The sequence below is a fragment of the Uloborus diversus genome, chromosome 4 (genome assembly GCF_026930045.1).
Source record: "Uloborus diversus isolate 005 chromosome 4, Udiv.v.3.1, whole genome shotgun sequence".
NCBI lineage: Eukaryota > Metazoa > Arthropoda > Arachnida > Araneae > Uloboridae > Uloborus > Uloborus diversus.
In genome coordinates, this window is record NC_072734.1 from 162,014,019 (window position 1) to 162,034,573 (window position 20,555).

Below are 20,555 nucleotides of genomic sequence, written 5' to 3' on the forward strand. Positions count from 1 at the left end.
TTCACTTTTTAGAGCAATATAAAAGTCGGTTCTATTTTTTTTTTTTTTTTCAAAATTTTTTTATTTCATTCTTTTTAGTGTAAATGTATACAATCACGAAACTTCATCTTATTTTTTTTCATAAAAATGCTCCATACTAAAAAAAAAAAAACTATAAACACGCCTTAAAACTTTAAGCGATTGGCACTAAAAATTTATCTTTGTTCCTCTCTCGAATTCATTTGTGAGTTAATTTAATTATAACCATTTAAATATTACGCTTTCCCTAACTAATTTACATTTCACAGCATACAAGTTGCTTGTGATGCAATCCTGTATCTCCATACTTAGGCCAGATCATCTGTTATTGGCAAAGATGATTACGATAAAAATACAACTATAGTTGAGGCAAACCTAACCTGGTAGCATTGTAAAGGCCTAAGCAGATCTTAATCGCTGCATTGTCTCGCTTCTAGGTTAGGTTTACCCCCACCCCCTATAGGGCAATGACACTGAAGAAACTTGATACTTGCTTCATAGAAGCCTTCATTCAAAATTATCACCACAATTAGACTATTAATAGTACTGTTTTATGGCACCAAAATTTCTAACAATGGGTTTTATATTTAATCATTTAATAGGGAAATTGCGTGAAATGTAGTGTTTTTTAACCATAACTTTTTTTCTAAAGAACAAATATGATCAAACAAAGTAATGGGACCTAAGTTGAGCTATACCCTATCCATCTATCCATTAAAAAATGAATCATCAAAATCTCGGTTCACTAGGTGAGACGCTGTGAGTGGACAAAAAAAAAAAAAAAAAACATACGTTATGAACTCATAACCGCCTCTTTTTTTGAAGTTGGTTAAAAAGTGGTCAACAATCAACGCTATCTACTGGAGTTTAGGGTTTATCCACTGGAATTAGGTTTAAAATTTGGGCAGGCAATGGCTTCGTTTAAATGTAGAAGCAATTTTCACCTGTCATACCATGACGGGCGATTTTCTTGCGAAAATAAATAAATTCCCCAAAACTGCAATATTTACAATCTTTAAAATGTATATTGGTTCTCATATTACCAACTGTATTGTTAAATTTAGTTTAGTAACATCAAAAATATTCCCTAAACGTTAAATGCTCCGCTTGTTTTGTCATCTCTCTTTTTTGCTAATTCTAAATACTAATCTAACATATTTAAGGCATAGTGCTCTAAAGCTGACACCAAAAAAAGAAAAAAGAAAGATCCAAAAGCTGATATCTATAAATCAAACAAATATTTATACATTACCAATTTTCTTAAATAGTTTACAATGAGTCTCTTTAAGAAAGAAAAACTCAGTCTATATTATTTCCACAAGTTTTCCCTCAGAGGCTGATTTTAGGTCACCTTCCATTATTCTCTCTGTAAGCCGAATTCTGTTGGTTCAAAATATTTTGAATCTTATCCATTTGGGAATTTTACTACATTTTGCAACATTTTAAGGTAGACAATTAAACTCTAATTTAAAACGATATTTTAAAGCAGGAGTTTGTGAGCAGATGTTTAAGTGAAAAAGCTTCACATTAATACGTTCTCTATATTTCTTCAACATCCATTCAAATGGATGTGCGCTGTAGCAAATTGTTCAAATTGAAATTAGTTTTTAAGAGTTGATTTATAATATGTTGATTTTATGTAACGATATGTGTTATGAATTTAACAGTAAGTAAGATTCTCCTGATATAGATTAATTATGTATGATACTCAGTATTTCCAAAAACGATGATTAATTAGAGAGTCAATGCGAATGATGAGTTAGAATTTAAAGAACCAAAAATTTAATAATAACTCAGTTAAATGTAAAGAGACGAGGTACGATTAAAAAAATCGTACATCGTGCTTTGAGCTGAATTTATAATAGTTGATTTTATGTAATGAAATGAGTTGTAAATTTGTCGTTTCAGGTTCCAGCGGAGGGAGCCTATTTGTATGACGCAGTTTACGTTTATGCCCGGGCATTGAATGACTGCTTGGCAAAAAATGAAGATCCATTTAATGGGCGAAACTTGATGAAGTACATTTTTGAGAAAACATATTTCAGTAAATAAAATTATAATCTTTGATTTTTTATAATTGTTTCAAATTGTGTCATCGCGAACGTTTCTGTTGAAACATAGCACTGGTTTTCAAACCGTTTTCTATGGAACTCTAGGTTTCCACAAGATGTTCCAAACAGTTCCATGAACAGGCATAAAACACAGGAATGCCCATACCCCGTAAAGAGCCTCTCAAATGCAACGCAGGACCGCCTTCCCTCCTAAGAAGGAGGCACTATCAAAATGAAAGCAAAACTCCTGTAAAATCGATCTCTTTAAAGATTTCGATGGAAAAGAAAAAAAAAAGTTTTGAAGAACTTGAAATTTGAGGTTTTATAACTTCAAGTATGTAATTTCACTAAATAATTGTTTGTTCCAAAAAATGTATAAAAGCCCAAATAAACAAATAAATAAGTAAAATAAATAAATGAAATATATTTGCTATACTTTTCTTATTTACTGAATTCATACATTTATTTACTGCCCAATTTATTACATTTCCATTTCGAAAACTAGCTTTAGGTTCCCGTAAGGAAAGAATTACAGCCAACAACAGAACTGTATTTTAAGCAAATATCTAACGTCGAATGTTTAGTGTGCCAATTTTACAGATAACTTTGAAAGAACAAATACTTATTCGCTAGAAAGTTGTTAGGAGTAAGTTTGAGTAAAATTCTGATGATGTGTTTCGAAAAGTACCTCTTGCTTCCTAGTACTGAAGTTTTCCTAAGTAAATATCGAGTAATAAGAATACTTAGTATGTTGAATGCAGCGCATAACAAAGCATGCTTAAAAATTCTTAAAGCATGGGTGATTTAAGAAAAGCTTTTATTTTATTTCACCATCTTTTATCCTATCTTAAAGTGAACTTCAAAAGGTACTTTTATTTTATGGGAATTTCACTACATTAGTTTAGTTCCTCTGAAAGCTGCATCTATGTAAATTTTACTGTGTTGAATATTTAATGCTCTTTGTCGGTAGGATGCTTTTTTACTGATTGATAGATTTAAACAAAATCTCAATATTTTTACGATTTCAACTTGTCTTTTATAACTGTTCTAATGCTAGTTCCAAGCAAGCAATCAAACTAGTTTCAACTATAAAAGAAGATAGTAAGGTAACTAAATTTTTAAAAGGATTAGTGACGATAAGTTGTTTCCAAAAAGATGAAAGTTGACAAATGTTTTAAAATATCGAAATCTCTTTATATCGGAGACATAGTTATATCTTGTTTAACGGGATTTCTTTTTATCTTAAAAAAAAAAACAAATCTTGTTTATTCTGATTTTAAAGTCGTTGCAGTTGTTTCATTATGTCTTTGTAGTTACATATTTTACTGCGAGAGTTAGCCGGATACTTTTATTTGCTTTTAATTTAACTTCAATTCATAGCTTAAGATTTTTTAAAAACTGAAAAAGTAAAATTAACTTAACAGAGTTGGATTTATTACTAGGAATCGTGAATCATTTGATAAATATTTTCCTGGTAATCCCCCCCCCCCTCTTTCCTCTCCGAAAAAAAGGAAGAAAAATAATTTTTAATGACGCACATTTACTTACATATATACTATTTATTCCAGGTGCTATGGGTTACATGGTATACATGGACAAACATGGTGATGCTGAAGGCAATTACTCTCTCATAGCAAGAAAACCAATTCCTGGGGCAGCAGGAGAGTTCGGACTGATACCTGTCGGTGTGTTTCAGCTTCCAGAAAATCGCAGTGGGATTCAAGTACGGAGGTCATTGATCGATTTTGAACTTTCGTTTAATTCAAGTAACAGGGCATCATGCAAAAAGAATGTTTAGCTAGTTTATTTAACTTTTCCTGAAATTTTTGAAAAAAAAAAAGAGAAAAAAAACCCTTACCAAATGAAAAGTGCAAAACAATTTTGAGGGGGGGGAATGTTGCTTTCGTTCATGCAATTTAAAATCGCCCCAAAAAGTAGAAGATAAGTTCATTCAGTGTCGGATCTAGCGGGAAGCAAGGAAGGACCCTTGCCTAAGGCGGTAATTTCTGGGGCGACAAAATCACCCTTAGTTAGATGTTTTTTTCTTTGGAATTCGCTATAAAAGATTCATAAAAAATGAGTAAGTTTACATTTTTTTTTTTTTTTTTTGGTTTGTTTTGTTTTCCTCGACTTGGAAAAATCAAAGATCCGGCACCGAATTCATTCTACAATGCCAATTCTACTCTTCTGTGGCACAACAAGCGTGGGAAGAGGGGAGGGGGTACACATAGTGTCAATCCTAATGCGGTAGCTTTTACGCGTGTAAGGACCTGTTATTACTAAAAGTCTTCCTCCCCCTCCCCCCACGAAGGTAAATTCTAGCTGCGCTAGTGATACTTTTAAACTATTTTTGAATTCGCATCAAAATTAAGTATTAAAATCATAGACAAAAACTACAAGCAAAGACAAAACTGAATCGACCCAGGGTTTGCAATAATTTCTTGCTCAGTTAAATTGTATACGCATCGCATGCATAACATTGCTGATAACATACTAAAGGAAAGGCAAGTGAACTTGGTTCGTCATATTGGGCCTACCTCAAGAATTATGAAGAAAAGAGCGTTGATGTTGCTTAGAGAAGAAATTCATTTTTATTTATTTATTTATTTTTTTTAGCTTATCTGGCATTTATATGAATTAAAGTTTGATTTGTCCCTCAATTCTGCTTTGAAATAAGCCATACCCATTGTTTCTGAAAAAAAAAAATGCTTTATTCCTTCTTTTATGTAAAATTTATTTTGCATCCAATTGTTTTACCTAAAAATAAAGCAATCGTTTAATATGGATACTTGCCTTCCTTTAGGTTCTGAAATTGATTTCAGATATTGAATGGATAAACGGAATACCCCCTGTTGACGAACCAATGTGCGGATTCCATGGACAAAAATGCGTTGGTAGGTATCTCTCGGAGTTTCAGTTGATTTTTGTCTAAAAGATATGTTTTAGTGTGTATACCATAGCAATGGGATGTTTAATTATGGCAGACCATAAGTTTAATTATGTCATACTTAATAATAAGCAGACCTTTTGAACGAATGCAATAGGTTTACTATTTGAAAGTACACGTGTATAGCAGTTTTTCTTTTTCGTTTTTGTAATGAATTACAGAATGAACATGCGGGTTTTCTTTTCTCCAAAACGCGAACCTCCATTGTTTGTTCTCAAAGCCATGCAGTTTCTTAAACGGCTGTAAAACTAATTTTTGAGCGTAGCAAAATAACTGCTCATCATTTTGAGCTCAAATTTTGAACATCCGTACTCGAGATCTCTTAGACTGATCATTTCTTAAAGTGTAATGCGATTTCAGATTATGTTTTATGCAAAAATTGGTTTCATAATTCATAAAAAAATTATAATAATAAAATGGATTTTGTTTTGAGATTAGTAATATTGCTTTAGTTGTTGGATTGGTTCAAATACAAGTACAAAAGGGGCGACTAGGTGACTAAAAGTGACTGCTTTCAAGCGAAGGCGACTATTTTAGCCAAAATGTAGAGAAAACGACTGTTTTACATTTAACTGAATAAAATGGCGAATATTTTAGAGGAATAACTACTAAAATGAGAAAACATTCCCAATTTTTTTTTTCCTTGGGAGGAAAAATTAGAAATTTTCGGGAAAGTTTTACTGCGTTTTTTTAAATAAGCGTCTTAAAAAAATAGAAAATGAAATACCCTAAACATGCTTATGCTCAGAAACGTGCATTTTTTATATTTTTGAACCAAAAAGTTTCGATTTTGTGTTAGCGCTTTTCGTAAAGGGTACGTTTTTGTGCTTACGGTTTTTGAAAAGCTTGTTTTCGAGACTTTCGAGATTTTTCGGTAACTGTTTTCATTCTGAATGAATGTTGAAAAACTCTCTCTTTAACTTCTAAAAGTGATTTATTTTTTCAAAAAGCGAGATTTTATTTCCAAGCCAACGGAAAATATCAAGAACTTTTTTTTGTTGTTTTCAGTATTTTACTGAAGTACTAAACCAACTGTCAGACAGTACAAAACTATGTGAAAATGTGTCAATATGTTTCTTTAAAGTGCATTAAAAAGAGTTGGATTAAAATTTTAAAAAATGTATTTGAGGTTTTTTTTTCGGGTGTTGTCCAAATTAATTTTTTGTAAATTTCGGCCAGCGTAAAAGTCTAACCTCCACACTTGGAGCATTTTCTGAATTAAATTGCTCTACGTTCACGCTAGTATGTACAGTTATTTTTTTAAATAATTTTTTGATTAGCTTAAACATTCTAGTACATTTTTTATTTAATTTTTTTTAACATAATGATCAAGTATTACAGTGATATTTTGAGCCTTTTTTGCGCCCCTGGTTGTAGGGCCGCTTTTGTTCTTGAAATTATTTATATTTTGTTTAAAACGTTTTTATATTCCATTCTTTGAAGATACGAAACAAATTAATTACTCATTTATAACACGCATTGACATTCATTAAAATACATTTTAGAAGCATATAAACGAATGAACTACTAATAAGAACCCGGGGGGTAAAGTGCCCCCGGTTGATCATTCTCGTTATGAGTAGTTTTAAGGTCTTTCTAGATGTTAATTACTGGTTTTCATTTTATTGTTAGTGCTTCATGTTCCTAAATTTCTACTAGATATTTTTAGACATCTCATGGGTGTAAATTAGAAAACAAAATTCAGTTGATGGTTTACTTAAGAATTAATAGCCTTTTTTTTCGACAACAACCGTTGTTTTGCGCATCACATTTTGCAGAACACCAGTGAATACCATTGCCACACTCAAAGATGCTAAGCATAAAATTACTTTCATTTACCTTCTACTTTACGCAGTTTTATCAAAATTTCACTTTTAATTATAAAGTTATGAATGTGAACATTTTTTTACAAGATGATGCAGCACTTTCCAACAAGAGACATTTTGAAAGTAGTAAAAATAAATAAACACCATCCAGAATAAACACCAGCCGAATAGGAAGCTAAAAAAAAAACGAGCTGATGTGTGCGTCACATGACTTCCTTTTACTCCAATTTAATGTCATTTCCCCATTATTCGCTATTTTAATGTGATTCAATATTTATTCTCTAAATATCACCAACAATGGCCAAATTGAAACCAAAAAAAAAAAAAAAACTCCGCCAAATTTGTCGCCAAGTTGGCGACAAAACTTGGCGACCAAAAGACTGGCGATATATCGCCAAGTGTCCGACAAATTATAACGCCACTTGAGTTTACATCGAAATTAACAATGATTTCCCCCCAAAAAGGTGCAAAAGACCCCTTTAGAAACACCCGAATGCAACCAAAATAGGAGGTGCACAACTAGACCCCACTACGAGTCTATGTACCAAATTTCAACTTTCTAGGACATACCATTTTTGAGTTATGCGAGATACATACGCACATACGCACATACACACATACGCACATACATACAGACGTCACGAGAAAAGTCGTTGTAATTACCTCGGTGATGGTCAAAATGGATATTTCGCGTGTCTATACATTCTTAGGCACTTTTCCGCATGTGGTCGAATCGAAAAAGAAACTCAACATTCATTTGGGGGTGAGCAAAATGGAAATTAAGGGCGATTTTTGAGTGAAAATTTTTTCGCGAATACAATACTTCCTTTTTTGTAAAAGGAAGTAAAAAGCATTAGCACCCCTCTATAGGACTTTAAATCAGAGAATGCTTTCAGAGTCTTTGCAGGGAGAAAGCTGCCTTTTTAATATTAAGAAATTTACAGCTGCACTTAAGTTAAAAGTGTCTTCTGATCCATTAAAAGTAAGTTCTTCGACATAATTTAAGGTGATCATAAAACGTGTTTTTAAAGTGCGCAGAAAAATTTAAAATGCTTCTAGCACTTTACTTCTTGTAAAATGGTACTAGCATGTTGCTTGTAAAATGCTTCTAGCATTTTACAAGAAACATTTTTAAAAATGTTTCCAGTGAAATCCTAGAATTGTTATTCCAAAAGCATACATAGTGCAGAAGAGAAATAAAGTAATTAATAGCGTAGAAACTCAAAGTATTGAAAACGATAAATAAATTTACAACTAGCATAAACGTATTAAAAAGATTTACTAAAAGCATTAACAACTACATAAATTTACAAAAAGCATTTAAAAATTGAGATAAAAAATCAATGCTTGTCTTTTTTAATTAAAAAATGCTTTTAATTTTGAAGCGAAGGAAAAAAATGCAACATAAACTTCTAGTTGGAGTTTAAAGATGGACATAATTCATAATATGTAACTGTATGTGTATCGCACTATATTACAATAAGATCATTTATCAATACTCAATCATGACATTTTTATGCGCGTTACATTTTCGAAAACTATTTATTTTCTTACTAGCTGCTTTGCCCATCATTGCACGGTCTAACTCGAAAATAAAAGTTGTGTCAAGTGACGCATGTTCAACAATCAGGATTAGACAAAAGGAGAAAATGCATTGTTAAATGCCCCGTCAAAGTGCAGAAAAGAACAACTTTATGACTCAAAATTCAAATTTAGACCTCTTTGGATTTTTCCCATAACTCAAAGTATTCCCATAACTTATGAAAAAATAAATAAGTTTTATGATATTTAAAAACGTCTGAGTAAAAATTTTTCATACATATTTATAAAAGGGTATGAGGAGCCAAATTAATTAACATTCATTTATTAATACTAAAGAAGTCATAGCTTTTTAGGTTCATCTTTTGCAAAAAATACATGTGATTACAATCGAAACTTCTGATATAATATGCATGTGTTTATTTCAAATTTGAGAACTTTCACATTCAATTTTTTAATAGTATATTTTGAAAGATTTTACTATATTGTAGTTCAAGCATGCCTTCCAAACGCAAGTTTCACTACTTTATCAATGTAAGTTGTTATGAATTATCATTTAACGAAGCAATTTCCTCCTTTTTCAGTTTGGAAAATCGCTATTTCAATTTTTGGAATGATGATCGTAATTGTTCTGATAGTTTTATTCGTATCATACAGGTACGTATTTGGTTTCGTGAAGTTTTAGTGCTGTTATTTCTTGTAAAATATTTGATAGACTTTTTTGATAACAAGTGACACAAAATCGTAAGTGTAACTTTTTCTAAAAGTATCAAAAATTCATAAATGCAAAAAAAAAACAAAAAATAATAATAATAATAAAATAAAATAAAAAATAATAATAAATAAATAAATAAATATTACACTAAGTGGAATCTATCTACTATCTGGAAAAGTTAATACTGCTATTCAGCTCCTTCATTATAACTGAATAAGATAGGGAAAATAACCAACTAAAACAGTGAATTATACTAAATATTCCGCTTTGAGACAAATTAAAATGCATAGAACATGTTAGTAGCTTTCTGTCATTATCACTTCGATGGAGGCGTATGGTCCCAGCTTCATGTGAACAACTCGGCAAAGAGACATACCGATATACTTTGCATTATAACAGAAAATATGAGAAGACTATTTAGTTGAAAAATTTTTTGCACTATACATTCGGCGTAAGTCTGAAAAGGAAATACAAGGCCAAGATTTTTTGCGCTGGAGTGTGACATTTTTAATAATAACAATCACTTTCAATTATTTTCTTTGTATATACCGCTGTACTGTACATTCATATTTTATTATAGACGAATTACATATATCAACGCATTGCGCATTTTATTTAATCTACATTTTTATGCTTCAATTTTAAACTTAAATTTTAAATTTATCAGGTATTCATAAAGAACAATGAAACTATTTTAAAATCACTTAGCTCTTACTGAAATCAATGGGATCGTTTCCGAAATTTTAGAAGTATTTTTTTCTGAAAGAGCACGCTTAAAAACATATTATCCATTTTTTTACATAATTTGACTAAGTTTAATATTTTTTAAAAAATACTTTAATCGGTGCGCTTTTACTGTTTACGCTTCTGCCGATGACATCACAAATGATGAAATGCCGTTCACTGATGTCATTAGCAGAGAGCAATATTCAATTCCCATCTTTACTCACGTGTACTGGCAACGATATGGTTGATAACAAGCGTAGAGCGCATCATTTAATTCGCTTCTTGATTATCATAACGTGAAGTCGCGATAGACAGATGCGCCAAAGTACGTCATTTGTGATGTCATTAAAGACCATGCCTTATTTTCAAAATCGGGAGTTTTGAAAAATTAATTAAAAATTAGGCGCTGGGAAAAAAAAAAAGTTTTTCTCGCTGCAGGTTTTTTTTTCCTTATTCTATCACTTTCAGTGACTAAAACTAGTACTTTTAACTGAAGGAAAAAACCCCATTATAATAAGTAGCAAAAAAAAAAAAAAAGAAAAAAAGATAAATTAGCTATTTTCAATATTAAAGAGAAGAAAAAGTATATCTTTTAACGAATGAGGAATAAGGATGATAAAAATTCTTAGAATTACAAATTCCAATTTAAATGTAAATATGTTCTTTATTATTAAACAAAAGAAGATCCTTTGCAACAATTTTTTGCTAAACTTTTTTCGTGTTTTCATTATTAAAAGCTCTGTTATAATATTCAGTAGTTTCCGGAATTCTTTCATCAGAAATCGGGAAATTCTTTGAATTTCCTATTCATAACATAATGGAGATGATTGCAATTTTTGAATGCTTACTTTGTAACAATACTAACCAGGAAACATCACGATCAAGGAAATTCAAAAAAAAAAATTCAAATTGGTGGCATTCGAAAGAGCATTGGAAAACATGTTTATGGCACTGAAACTACGTGCCCTCGTGACCACGTTATCGAAATATGAGGTCTTAAAAATTGCCGAAATTTTTAGTAAAGTCGCCAAATTTAGCGAGTTTTGTTCAGAAATGGAAGGTACGGCGTGAAATCAACATCTGCATCTGACAAGACATTTCACTTCCATATTTGGTCACCACCAAAGCGCGTGAGAAATAGCGCATTAATTCTTTACTCGGGGTGACTACCATGGCGCGGGGTGTCGTGGCACAGACTGCGGCATTGAAATTTTTAGGGGCTTGTATTCCGGGATATTAACGTGCAACTGTATGGGGGGAAAACACCACCGCCCGAAATATTTGTTTTATTTTATTGTAAAAACAATGGAAATATAATGTATATTGACTTCAAATCATATTTTCTTTTGACGAATCCCCTAGACCCCGAGGGGAGTTCCTTCAAACATTTGTTTCCAACTACAGAAATGTGAATGTGGGTGTGTCTTTTGTTGCTTTTCAAATAACTAAAAGTAATTTTCTCGAATAATTTAATTTGAACCTCCCCTCTGTAAAATGTTATGGAGAAGGTCAAGATAAAAATGTCTTTTAGCATTTTAGGTAGTAGTAGTAGATGTAAGTAGATTTTTCTTCACTATTTTTCGTGGTTATTATTATTGGTGAAATATATTTTATTTCTAAACAAGGTTCTCATAAGTATTAATTATTTTTTCTTTTAGGTTCTGTGCAAAGCTAATTTGTTCTGATTTTTGATATTTTAATGTAGTAATAAAGCAAACTAAAATATACTGCAGTGAGAGGTTCCCCGAGCTTAAACTTTTGGGAAAACAAAAATTCTCTGTTTACCGAAAGAAAATTCAAATTTTGCCGAGCGATAAAATACGAGTATGCGCAAATAATAATGTATGAAAAGTGACTTTCGGGAGTTAAAAAATTGTAATTATGTCCTCTAATTTGCCGAACTGTCAGACGAACTTTGTCGAATAAGGAAAATTTTTGGGAGGTCACAGTGCAATCCCATCAGTGCGCTCCTAACTGCAGTCAACAAGAACGACCTCCTATTACTGCGACCGATCTGTCATAGGGTTCGAGCACAAAATCTCGTTTAAAATTCCACAGATGTGTAATGATATTTTAGCATCCAATAGAAAGTATTAACTGAATACATTTGAATATCCGTTCAAAGTTTAAACTTACAACACATTTCATAACAAGAGTACAAATTTAAATTAGTTAAGTAAAACATACTTGAAATGCACTTAAATTCTGAAATGCATTATTATCACGATTACAAAGTTAAATCCTACGTTCAATTTCGTTATAAAGTTGTAGCTCCTCTGGATAAAGCTCTTTAGTTTCCATTTCACAGGCTTCATAGTTACTTTTTAATTTTACACAATTAGGTAAAGGGTTAATTCGAAACATCGTTTACGCGCTTTGCAGATGACCAGAAATGGGAATGAGAGTCTTGCTAGACGCAGGCGATGAAATCACGTGGTATTTTCCATTTCTTGCCAAGTCTTTAAATTTGGCGAATTTTCGTAAGATTTCGACAAACTTTGACCCCCCATATCTCAAAAACTAAAGGACGAGGGCACACAATATTTGGGTCAAATTTTTTTCTAAAGATACTCTTTCGAATGCGACCATTTTTAACTTTTTTCATGATTACTGAGCTCGTGATGTTTCCTGGTAAGAAATACAATCTGAAATTTTGAAATGGTATAGTTTGGAGAGCATTGTTAAAATAATGTTATGTTAATGGTTTAATTCACATAAATGCATAAACGTCTTAGTAAGTAAAAAAATTGTTTCAGTTATTTTCATGTCTTTTACTTGTCAGACATCAAAAAAACAGATGCATCCTTAAATTTTAAAAGCTTCCAAGAAAAATCGAGTTTATCAAAAACAATGTAGTAAAAATTTGAAATCAAATATTTATTTTTTAAACGAGACCACCATTCAAACAAGACTAAAAATTCTTTTAAAATGAAATATAATTCTTGAGATGTTTAAATTAGGCCATTAAATGTTAAATAATCCGAAAAATATAAAATCATTATACAGCGATAAAAGTTCTATTTAAATTAAAATTAAGGCATAAGGAGCAAAAATGGCAGCCTCGACTTAAGCAGTGGGTCACTGATTAGAGAGGTTTATACTGCGATAGGCAGGTATAGGCAGTATCTGTAGAAATGAATTTTCCAGATATTTGATGAAACGAGTTTCTGATTCAATGCTAATAATAGGAGAATGTTGAAATTAGGAATTTTTTTTTTTTTTTGGTGTTTTTTTTTCCAGCAAAAACTAAATAATAAAAGTTGTACAACAAAGCTAACGTACCATAGATGCCATAAAAAAGGAGGGGGAGGAGAGAAACATTTGCAGTTACTACTCTTTACCTACCCACGGCACTATAGGGTGGTTCAAAAATACATGTAAAAAAAAAGTTTCTCCTAGATACCAGGATACCCCTCAGTATTTTTAGACTTGTAGATAGCAATATACTGGAAGAATTTTAGCTTCCTATTTCAACTGAAAGAGGGTGCTCAACCCCCTCCCCCAAACTTCATCAGTATGGGGAGGGGGGTTAAAAAATATATTGAAATGAAAAAACAACGCCGCATATTATAATATACACGAGTAATGTAAATTTAAATTGCAATAAAATAATTATTTACAAAAAAACAGCTGGGGAAATTAAATGTTTCTAAATTTGTGACATTTTCTATGCTACGGCTAATGTTAAATTGAGAGGTCATTGAGTACCGTCTTAAAATTTGAGTAAGAAGCTAAAACTTTTACAGCATAATGCTATTAGTAAGTCTAAAAAAAAATGGGGGGGGGGGGGGTCCTGGACTCTGGCTGAATAAAAGTTTTTTTAAACCACCCGACTATACACCTTACAGCATCGAAAGAAAACACAGCATTAAAAGATCACAAGACAGAGCAGAGCGTTCGACGGTTCCATTTCGATTAAAAGAGGCAACTCGACGAAAACTTTATAGCACGTTCAAAAATCGTGCAAACCATTGCGATCTAGCTTCATATTCGACTAATGTAAGATTTGTTTTAGGAGTTAGATAACCGTTGTCAAAAAGGACGCTAAATATATTTTTAGCATCAATTTGTTGTTTGTCAGTAATCGTTTTAACGGAAAAATAGCACCATTTTTTAAGACTAGCCTCTTATTCAGTAACATTCGAGAAAGCTCTGTTGGAATTTCTGAAGGGTGATTATGAGGTAATTAATTATATTTTCTTTGAAAATTTAGAGAAACGGCAAGAAAATCCTCGTGAAACATCCCAGCAATAGATGAAGGCATCACAATTCAGGAAAAATTCTGAAAGTGAGGGAAGTTCCAGTAACTTTGCATCCATAGCAACAGCTACTGACCGATCACTGAACTTTCGGACCCACGGATTTAACGACACCAACCTCAGGATGCACTTAATGGGGGCTTCGGGCTCCGAACCAACTAGTCTAGCCGCAGCCCGCACATCCTATAACCTTAGTTCTGAAAGGATAAATTTTTACATAATGGGGTTGTTTCCTTCAGTCAAAAGTAGTACTTTTAGTCACTGAAATTGATAAAATAAGCAAAAAAAAAAGAAAAATAAATAAAAATAAAATAAATAAATAAAATAAAATAACTTGGACCCAGAAAATTCTTTCATTTTCCCAACAGTTATTTTTTAATTAATTTTTTTAAATGTCCGATTTTTCAAACAAGGCGTGGTCTTGATGACGTCAAAAATGATGCACTTTGGCGCATCATCTGTCTACCACGTTTCCACGTTATAATAATCAAGAAGCGAATTAAAATTGCCCTCTACGCTTGCCATCAACCATATCGTTGCCAATACACGCGAGTAAAGATGCGAATTAAATATTTTGCTCTGTGAATGTCAACACAGAATGGCATTTCATCATTTGTGATGTAATTGCTAAGAAATGTAAACAATGAAAGCTCACCGATTTAAGTAATTTTTTAAAAATATTAAACTTAAAGAAATTATTTAAAAAGTGGTCGGATCCTATGTTTTTAAGCATGCTCTTTCAGGAAAAAATACCTTTTAAAATTTTGGAAACGACCCCATTACATTTTTAGATTAAAAGGTTTTCAGAAACGCGCTGTTCCTAGTACTTTTCCAAATAGATCAAGACTTTAATTATTGATTATTTTTACACGTTCTAGGAATTGGGCGTATGAACAGGAGCTCGACAGCCTTTTATGGAAAATCGACTTCAAAGACATCGAGATCAATGAATGCGCTGCCTCTGTCATTGCAGGACACATTTCCAAGGTAAAGAAAGACTAATTACTGTGTTATAAAAGTTCGAATGTAAGGTAAAGCACCAGAAGTTACCACTTCTTCAGTAGTGTTCACTTCGAGGTTTAAAACGCACTAGTAGTGGCCATTAAACTGTGGGTCTACAATATTAAATGCTCCTCCTGAAACTCAAAAAGCGTTTTATAGCCCAATGCTTTCTAAATCTTCATAGCTTCTAAAAATGCCAGAATTTCAATTTGTTCAATTTTTATGAATTTTTTCCCAAACCTCAAATTTGAGCCAGTAGTGACCACTCAAATCTGAAAATTTCAGTAGTGGCCATCTGACATTCTCCCATCCGAAGTATTTGCATTACTTACTTTAAATTCAAATAACTGATGAATAAAATTGATTCAATATATAAGTTACATTTAGTACCAACAAAAAATCACATTATTATTGTTCATTTCTTTCTTCAAAGTACAAAAGTAAACTTGAAGTGGCCACTACTGAAGCACTGGCCACTACTGGTGTTATACGTAGCATGTCAAAAGCACAAAACATCGTACTTTCAGTACTTAAGAGATGTTTTGTTTGTTTTTTTGAAAAGCAGATTCCGTTTAACATTATTTTAAATTTTTGTCTGATTAAGCGCCAGCAGAAGTCACAATTCATTTTACTAACTTTACTGCCACTAAAAGGGAAACTTTCCACGCTGTAGTACAAAGTCGCTTGCAAGAAAAATCAGTTTGGAACTCCAAACTAAATCTAGGAAACAGTTTATGAGTGGAGTGATGGATTGAAAAAAGTTGTGAAACTATTTTTCAATGCAGGCAAAACTCTATGAAAATAATGCAAAATATTCAAACATAAAAAATTTAAAAGATGAAAAATCTTAAAAAGAATCAGTACATTTTCAGTAGCTAAAAAGCTGATCTACTAACTTTGCTGTGCTTCCCATGAATATTTAATGCTAAAACAAAGAAAAATAAAGATAATCGCAATAATATTGCTTCTAAAAATTAATTCAAAGATGAAAATATGATTTAAAAAACGGAGAAAAATGCATTTTTCAACTGGATAATTAATTTTATTTTGTTTAAGATTAAAAATTCTTTAATCCCCTTTTTGTATGCTTCAATCTTTTCTTAAAAACTCGAGTTTATTTAATACGTTTTATGTGAAGTATTTATTTACTAGTACAATAGAACCTAGATTATTCAACTCTTTTCAACGAAACCTCGTTAACTGAAGTCAGTTTACTGAATTTTATTACTTATTTTTATTTTTTCGGAAAGTAAACAATCTCACTTCAAGTCGCCGGAGGCAACAATTTCTACTGAAGACACAAACTACAGTACTGTGGCAATTAATTGGGAAATGTTATTTTTTTCGCTTTATTATTTAAGCGAACGAATAAGCACTCAAATTCAGCTCAGAGTTCAAATGGCAGTTATTGTCAAACTGGTAGCTGTTTGTACGCATCAAATAAGTAGCAGGCATATAAATTTTTCCACCAAGTGGCTAGAAGTTGGAAGTGTTATTTGCTCATTTGTTGTGGGAGTAAAGATGAAAACGGTCGGGAAAAAACCGGAAAATTTCCGAAAAAAAACCTTTTTTTCCCGAAGGGGTTTATTTCCACTCCGGAAAAATTAAAAAAATAAAATTTTTCAACTTTTCAGGAAATTTTAATTGAAAATTTCAGCAAAAAGTTGTTAGAAATTTCTCATACTTAAATTCTGATGCAATTTCCCCCCCCACCCCTCCTTGTATATTAAAATACTGTCTAACTTTGATAATGCAAGTTGTTGTATGATTATATAATTTGCATAGAGATCAAAAAACATTTAATACTTTTTGAAAAAAAAAAAAATCCTTAGTAAAGAATTTATTTTCCTTCTTCATAAAACAAACAAGCATAACTTTAATCACAGAACTATGTTTCTGCTGACTGTGCGAACCAAATGTACAGGGTGCGGCAAAAAAATCGGGGCAAGCAAGTTACCATGCAACTTTAGCAAAAATAAATAAATTAACAGAACACCAAAAATAATAATATGAAAAGACCTTTAGCAATCAATAAATTAATTGGTTCCAAACTGGCCGCCGTTTGAAGTAATACAGAAGTGCAACTGCTCATTGAAATTTTCATTCAAGGGCCGCAAGTTCTTTAATCAATCCTATTCTCTATAAAACATTGGTTTAGCGAGCACTAACTAATGCTTAGTTTTGGGTAGACCTTTGACTCTAAAACAGGCCATACAGTGTAATAAACGGGATTGAGGTCTAGCGAGTAGAGCGTCCTCTCTAAAGATGATATGTCAAAAACAATGCGCCTTGCATAACTCGTGTCTTTTTGTCCGTATGGATTGTTGTGGAATCAAATTGAAATATCCAGTCTACATTGTTAAGCTGAAGTGCTCTTAGGTTCACAGAAGTACAGCAGCTTCTAAAATGTCTTTTTGGCACACTTTTTGATTCATTTTATGGCCCTCATCCACAAGAAAACCAGACATTTTTTGTCGCTCGTTCTGATTCCATGACAGAGAAAGCCCGACTTCGGATTTTTGCGATGTTTAACATTTTCTAAGGTGCTTGGAGTGTCTATAGACCAAATCCTATTGTTCTGGGGGTTATGAGCTGGTTGAACGGTACATCGGTGAAAGGTATCTCCTCCATTGTGGACTTGCGGTCCGTCTCAAACATTTCTGTCATCTTTGGAGTCATACGAATGGCTGAACTTTTTGGAACTCGTAAAACTTCTGTTACAGCTGTTTTCGCCACTAGCTGCACCTATCGGTCACAAATTCCTATCTTACTTCTCTCGTGGAAACCCAAGGATTTCATTGAACTCACTTTTGGATGACCTGATGATTAATTGAAATGTTCACTGTTCGTTTTGTACACTTTCCGGACATTGACTATCATTTCCAAGGCACTTGAAGCGGCATACCGCATCAAATACTGTTTGCTGAGGCACAACAAGCAAACAAACTGTCGTTCTACTTGGTTAAACAACTTTAAAATAGCAGGTCTTTTGCTTAAAATTGTAAGAAAACCGAATAACAATACATAAACGAGGAGATATAGTCTAAAATATTTTCTAATAAAGTGAGAGACAAAAATAAATAAGACACTCATTAAAATGAAATTGCTTTACTTCCATTTGATGATGCAATCTTTGGCCGATTTTTTTTTTTTTTTTGCCGCAACCTGTATACTGCCGTACTAAGCACAAAAGTTGAAGCTGCAGTTGAGCTCAAGTTGAGATATTGTGTTTTAAAGTTTGGCTCTGCCATATATTTGATTCAAATAATGCCTTTTTTTTCAGAATTTGAAAAAAAACAGTTTTTGATCAAACGACCCTAAAATATTTTATTTATTAAGTAAAATACGAAACAGAGCAAACTTGGTTATAATAACTCAGTTTTGTTCATAAGTGCCGGCATGAGTATTTTTACTACTGTGCTTAGCGCGGCCGTATGAATAAACTGAAATTCAAGTTTGAGTTTTGTTCAGCTTTAGAAACCATTACGCAGTTTTGGTTTGGGGTTTTTGTTGGAAAGAAAAAGCAATTTAGTTTTGATTTGGACTTAGACTGTATTAGAAAAAATCAAAATTCAATAGCTTTCAATTTCAGACATTAAAGTTACATTGTAAGGAAGGGAAATCATACTTATTTTTCTTTCAAACAATATCAATCATGTTTGTAAATCAAAAATTGCAATTATTATTTCAAGTTTAAAAGGCAATCTAAAATAGAAAATGTAATAGGTTGAACGACGACTTGACTTATTTCTGTCAAGTAGAAAAAGAAGATGAGTGGATTGCATATAATTTTTTAATGCTTAACCCTTTATATGTTCCAAGAAACACAGAGTCATTAAGGAAACCCTATTTTTATTCATAAAAAAATCAATTTTTCCATTTTTTCCAATTTTCCCGAAAAAAACCGGTATAAAACCGTTTTTTTTTTTTCCACCACTTCAAAATTTCCGGAAATTTTACACCTCTATGTGGGAGTAATTAGAGTCATGGATATTAGCCCTAAAAACTCGTGCCAAAGTGAGAGACACACTTTGAGAAACGTTAGAAGAAAAAGGCAAAACATGTAGAGTGAGTAAATTAAGTGTCAGGAGGATGTGGCAGCGGTTTAAGACAACAGGAAATGCTGGAACAACCGTATTGCAAAATGCAACCGAAAGAGATCAACTTCGGCTCGTGACGACAAAAGTTTAATAGAATGAGTGTTATGAATCCTAGATTAACCAATTTTGGTCTGTCCAAATCCATGGTGGCAGCTTTTGTTGACATTGCACTTTCAACAGTGAGATACAGACCTTTAGAACGACGGCGGAAAACACGTCGACCGTACAAGAAGCAGCTTCTTACGCCTCGCATGAAGAAAAAAAAGTTAGAATGGGCACGGAAATATAAAAAATGGACTGAGAAGGACTGGTAAAAGGTTTTATTTTCTTTTGTGGTTCAGGGATTTAGATCTAGGTTCATGAGAAGGAGCAAAGGAGAACCTCTTCGTCCGCACCACATTAATCAAGCACTCAAGTATCTGCCCAAAATGATATTTTGGGGGGTTTTCTGCGTTTCTGGGACAGAATACCTCTTTCCTGTAGAAGGAATGATGAACAATGCCAGCTACGAATTGATATTGACCCAAATTGTGCTTCCAAACATGTCCAAACTTCGGCCGAACGGAGATGGCGTTTTTCAACTAGACGGCGCGGGATGTCACACATCGAAGCAAATTGTCAATTTCTGCTCTAAAAACAAACTAACTGTACTGGATTGGCCAGGAAAGTCACCGGACTTAAATCCGATTGAAAATTTGTGGGCTATCTTTAAAATACGTCTTCATAAGTTTTTCAGTACTACGATGGAAAAGCTAATTTCGTCTGTTATTGACATATGGTATAAAGACGTTGAAATTACAACTATATGTGCTAGCCTAGTATATTCCATGCCAAAACGTTTCTGTGATGTTATTAAGTCTCGGGGAGGTCATATTAATTATTATTTTCAAAAGTATTCGTGAAAAACTTGAATAAAACTGATTTTTTTGTTTTGAAAAAAAAGTGCATTTCCTAATTAATTACCACAATACTGTATTTACGTCTTTCTATTTCTTCTATTCCCCCCCCCTTTTTTTTCCTTTAACCCCTCCAGCAAATTTTTAGAGCGCTAAAAATTTATAGTCATATACAAATTTGTTTATAATTTTAGTAATATAGATAAAAACATGATATATATAGTAATTTTGTAAATATGAATAGAGATACTGCCGTGTGCAGGTAAACGGCAGTATCTGAAGAAATGAGTTTTCGAGATATTTGAAGAAATGTATGGTGGATTCAATGCTAACAATTGGGAAATGTTGGAATTAGAGTTTTTTTTTTTTTTGCGAGTTTTTTTCCTCGGAAACCAAATATGCGAGCTTGTACAATAAAGATAACGTACAGCAGACGAAAAAAATGCAAAAAAAGAAAAAAAAAAGAAAAATGAAAA

At 32.4% G+C, this 20,555-nt stretch overlaps 1 protein-coding gene across 1 annotated transcript in view; it reads left to right on the plus strand.

Moving 5' to 3' along the window:
• LOC129220961 (guanylate cyclase 32E-like) overlaps window positions 1–20,555 on the plus strand; it is a 207,724-nt gene that overhangs the window by 145,059 nt on the left and 42,110 nt on the right. Inside the window, exons 6-10 of the mRNA XM_054855396.1 lie at window positions 1,927–2,062; window positions 3,638–3,792; window positions 4,873–4,963; window positions 8,966–9,038; window positions 14,960–15,068. Of these exons, the coding sequence (XP_054711371.1) occupies window positions 1,927–2,062; window positions 3,638–3,792; window positions 4,873–4,963; window positions 8,966–9,038; window positions 14,960–15,068 (564 nt within the window). The remainder of the gene's footprint in view (window positions 1–1,926; window positions 2,063–3,637; window positions 3,793–4,872; window positions 4,964–8,965; window positions 9,039–14,959; window positions 15,069–20,555) is intronic.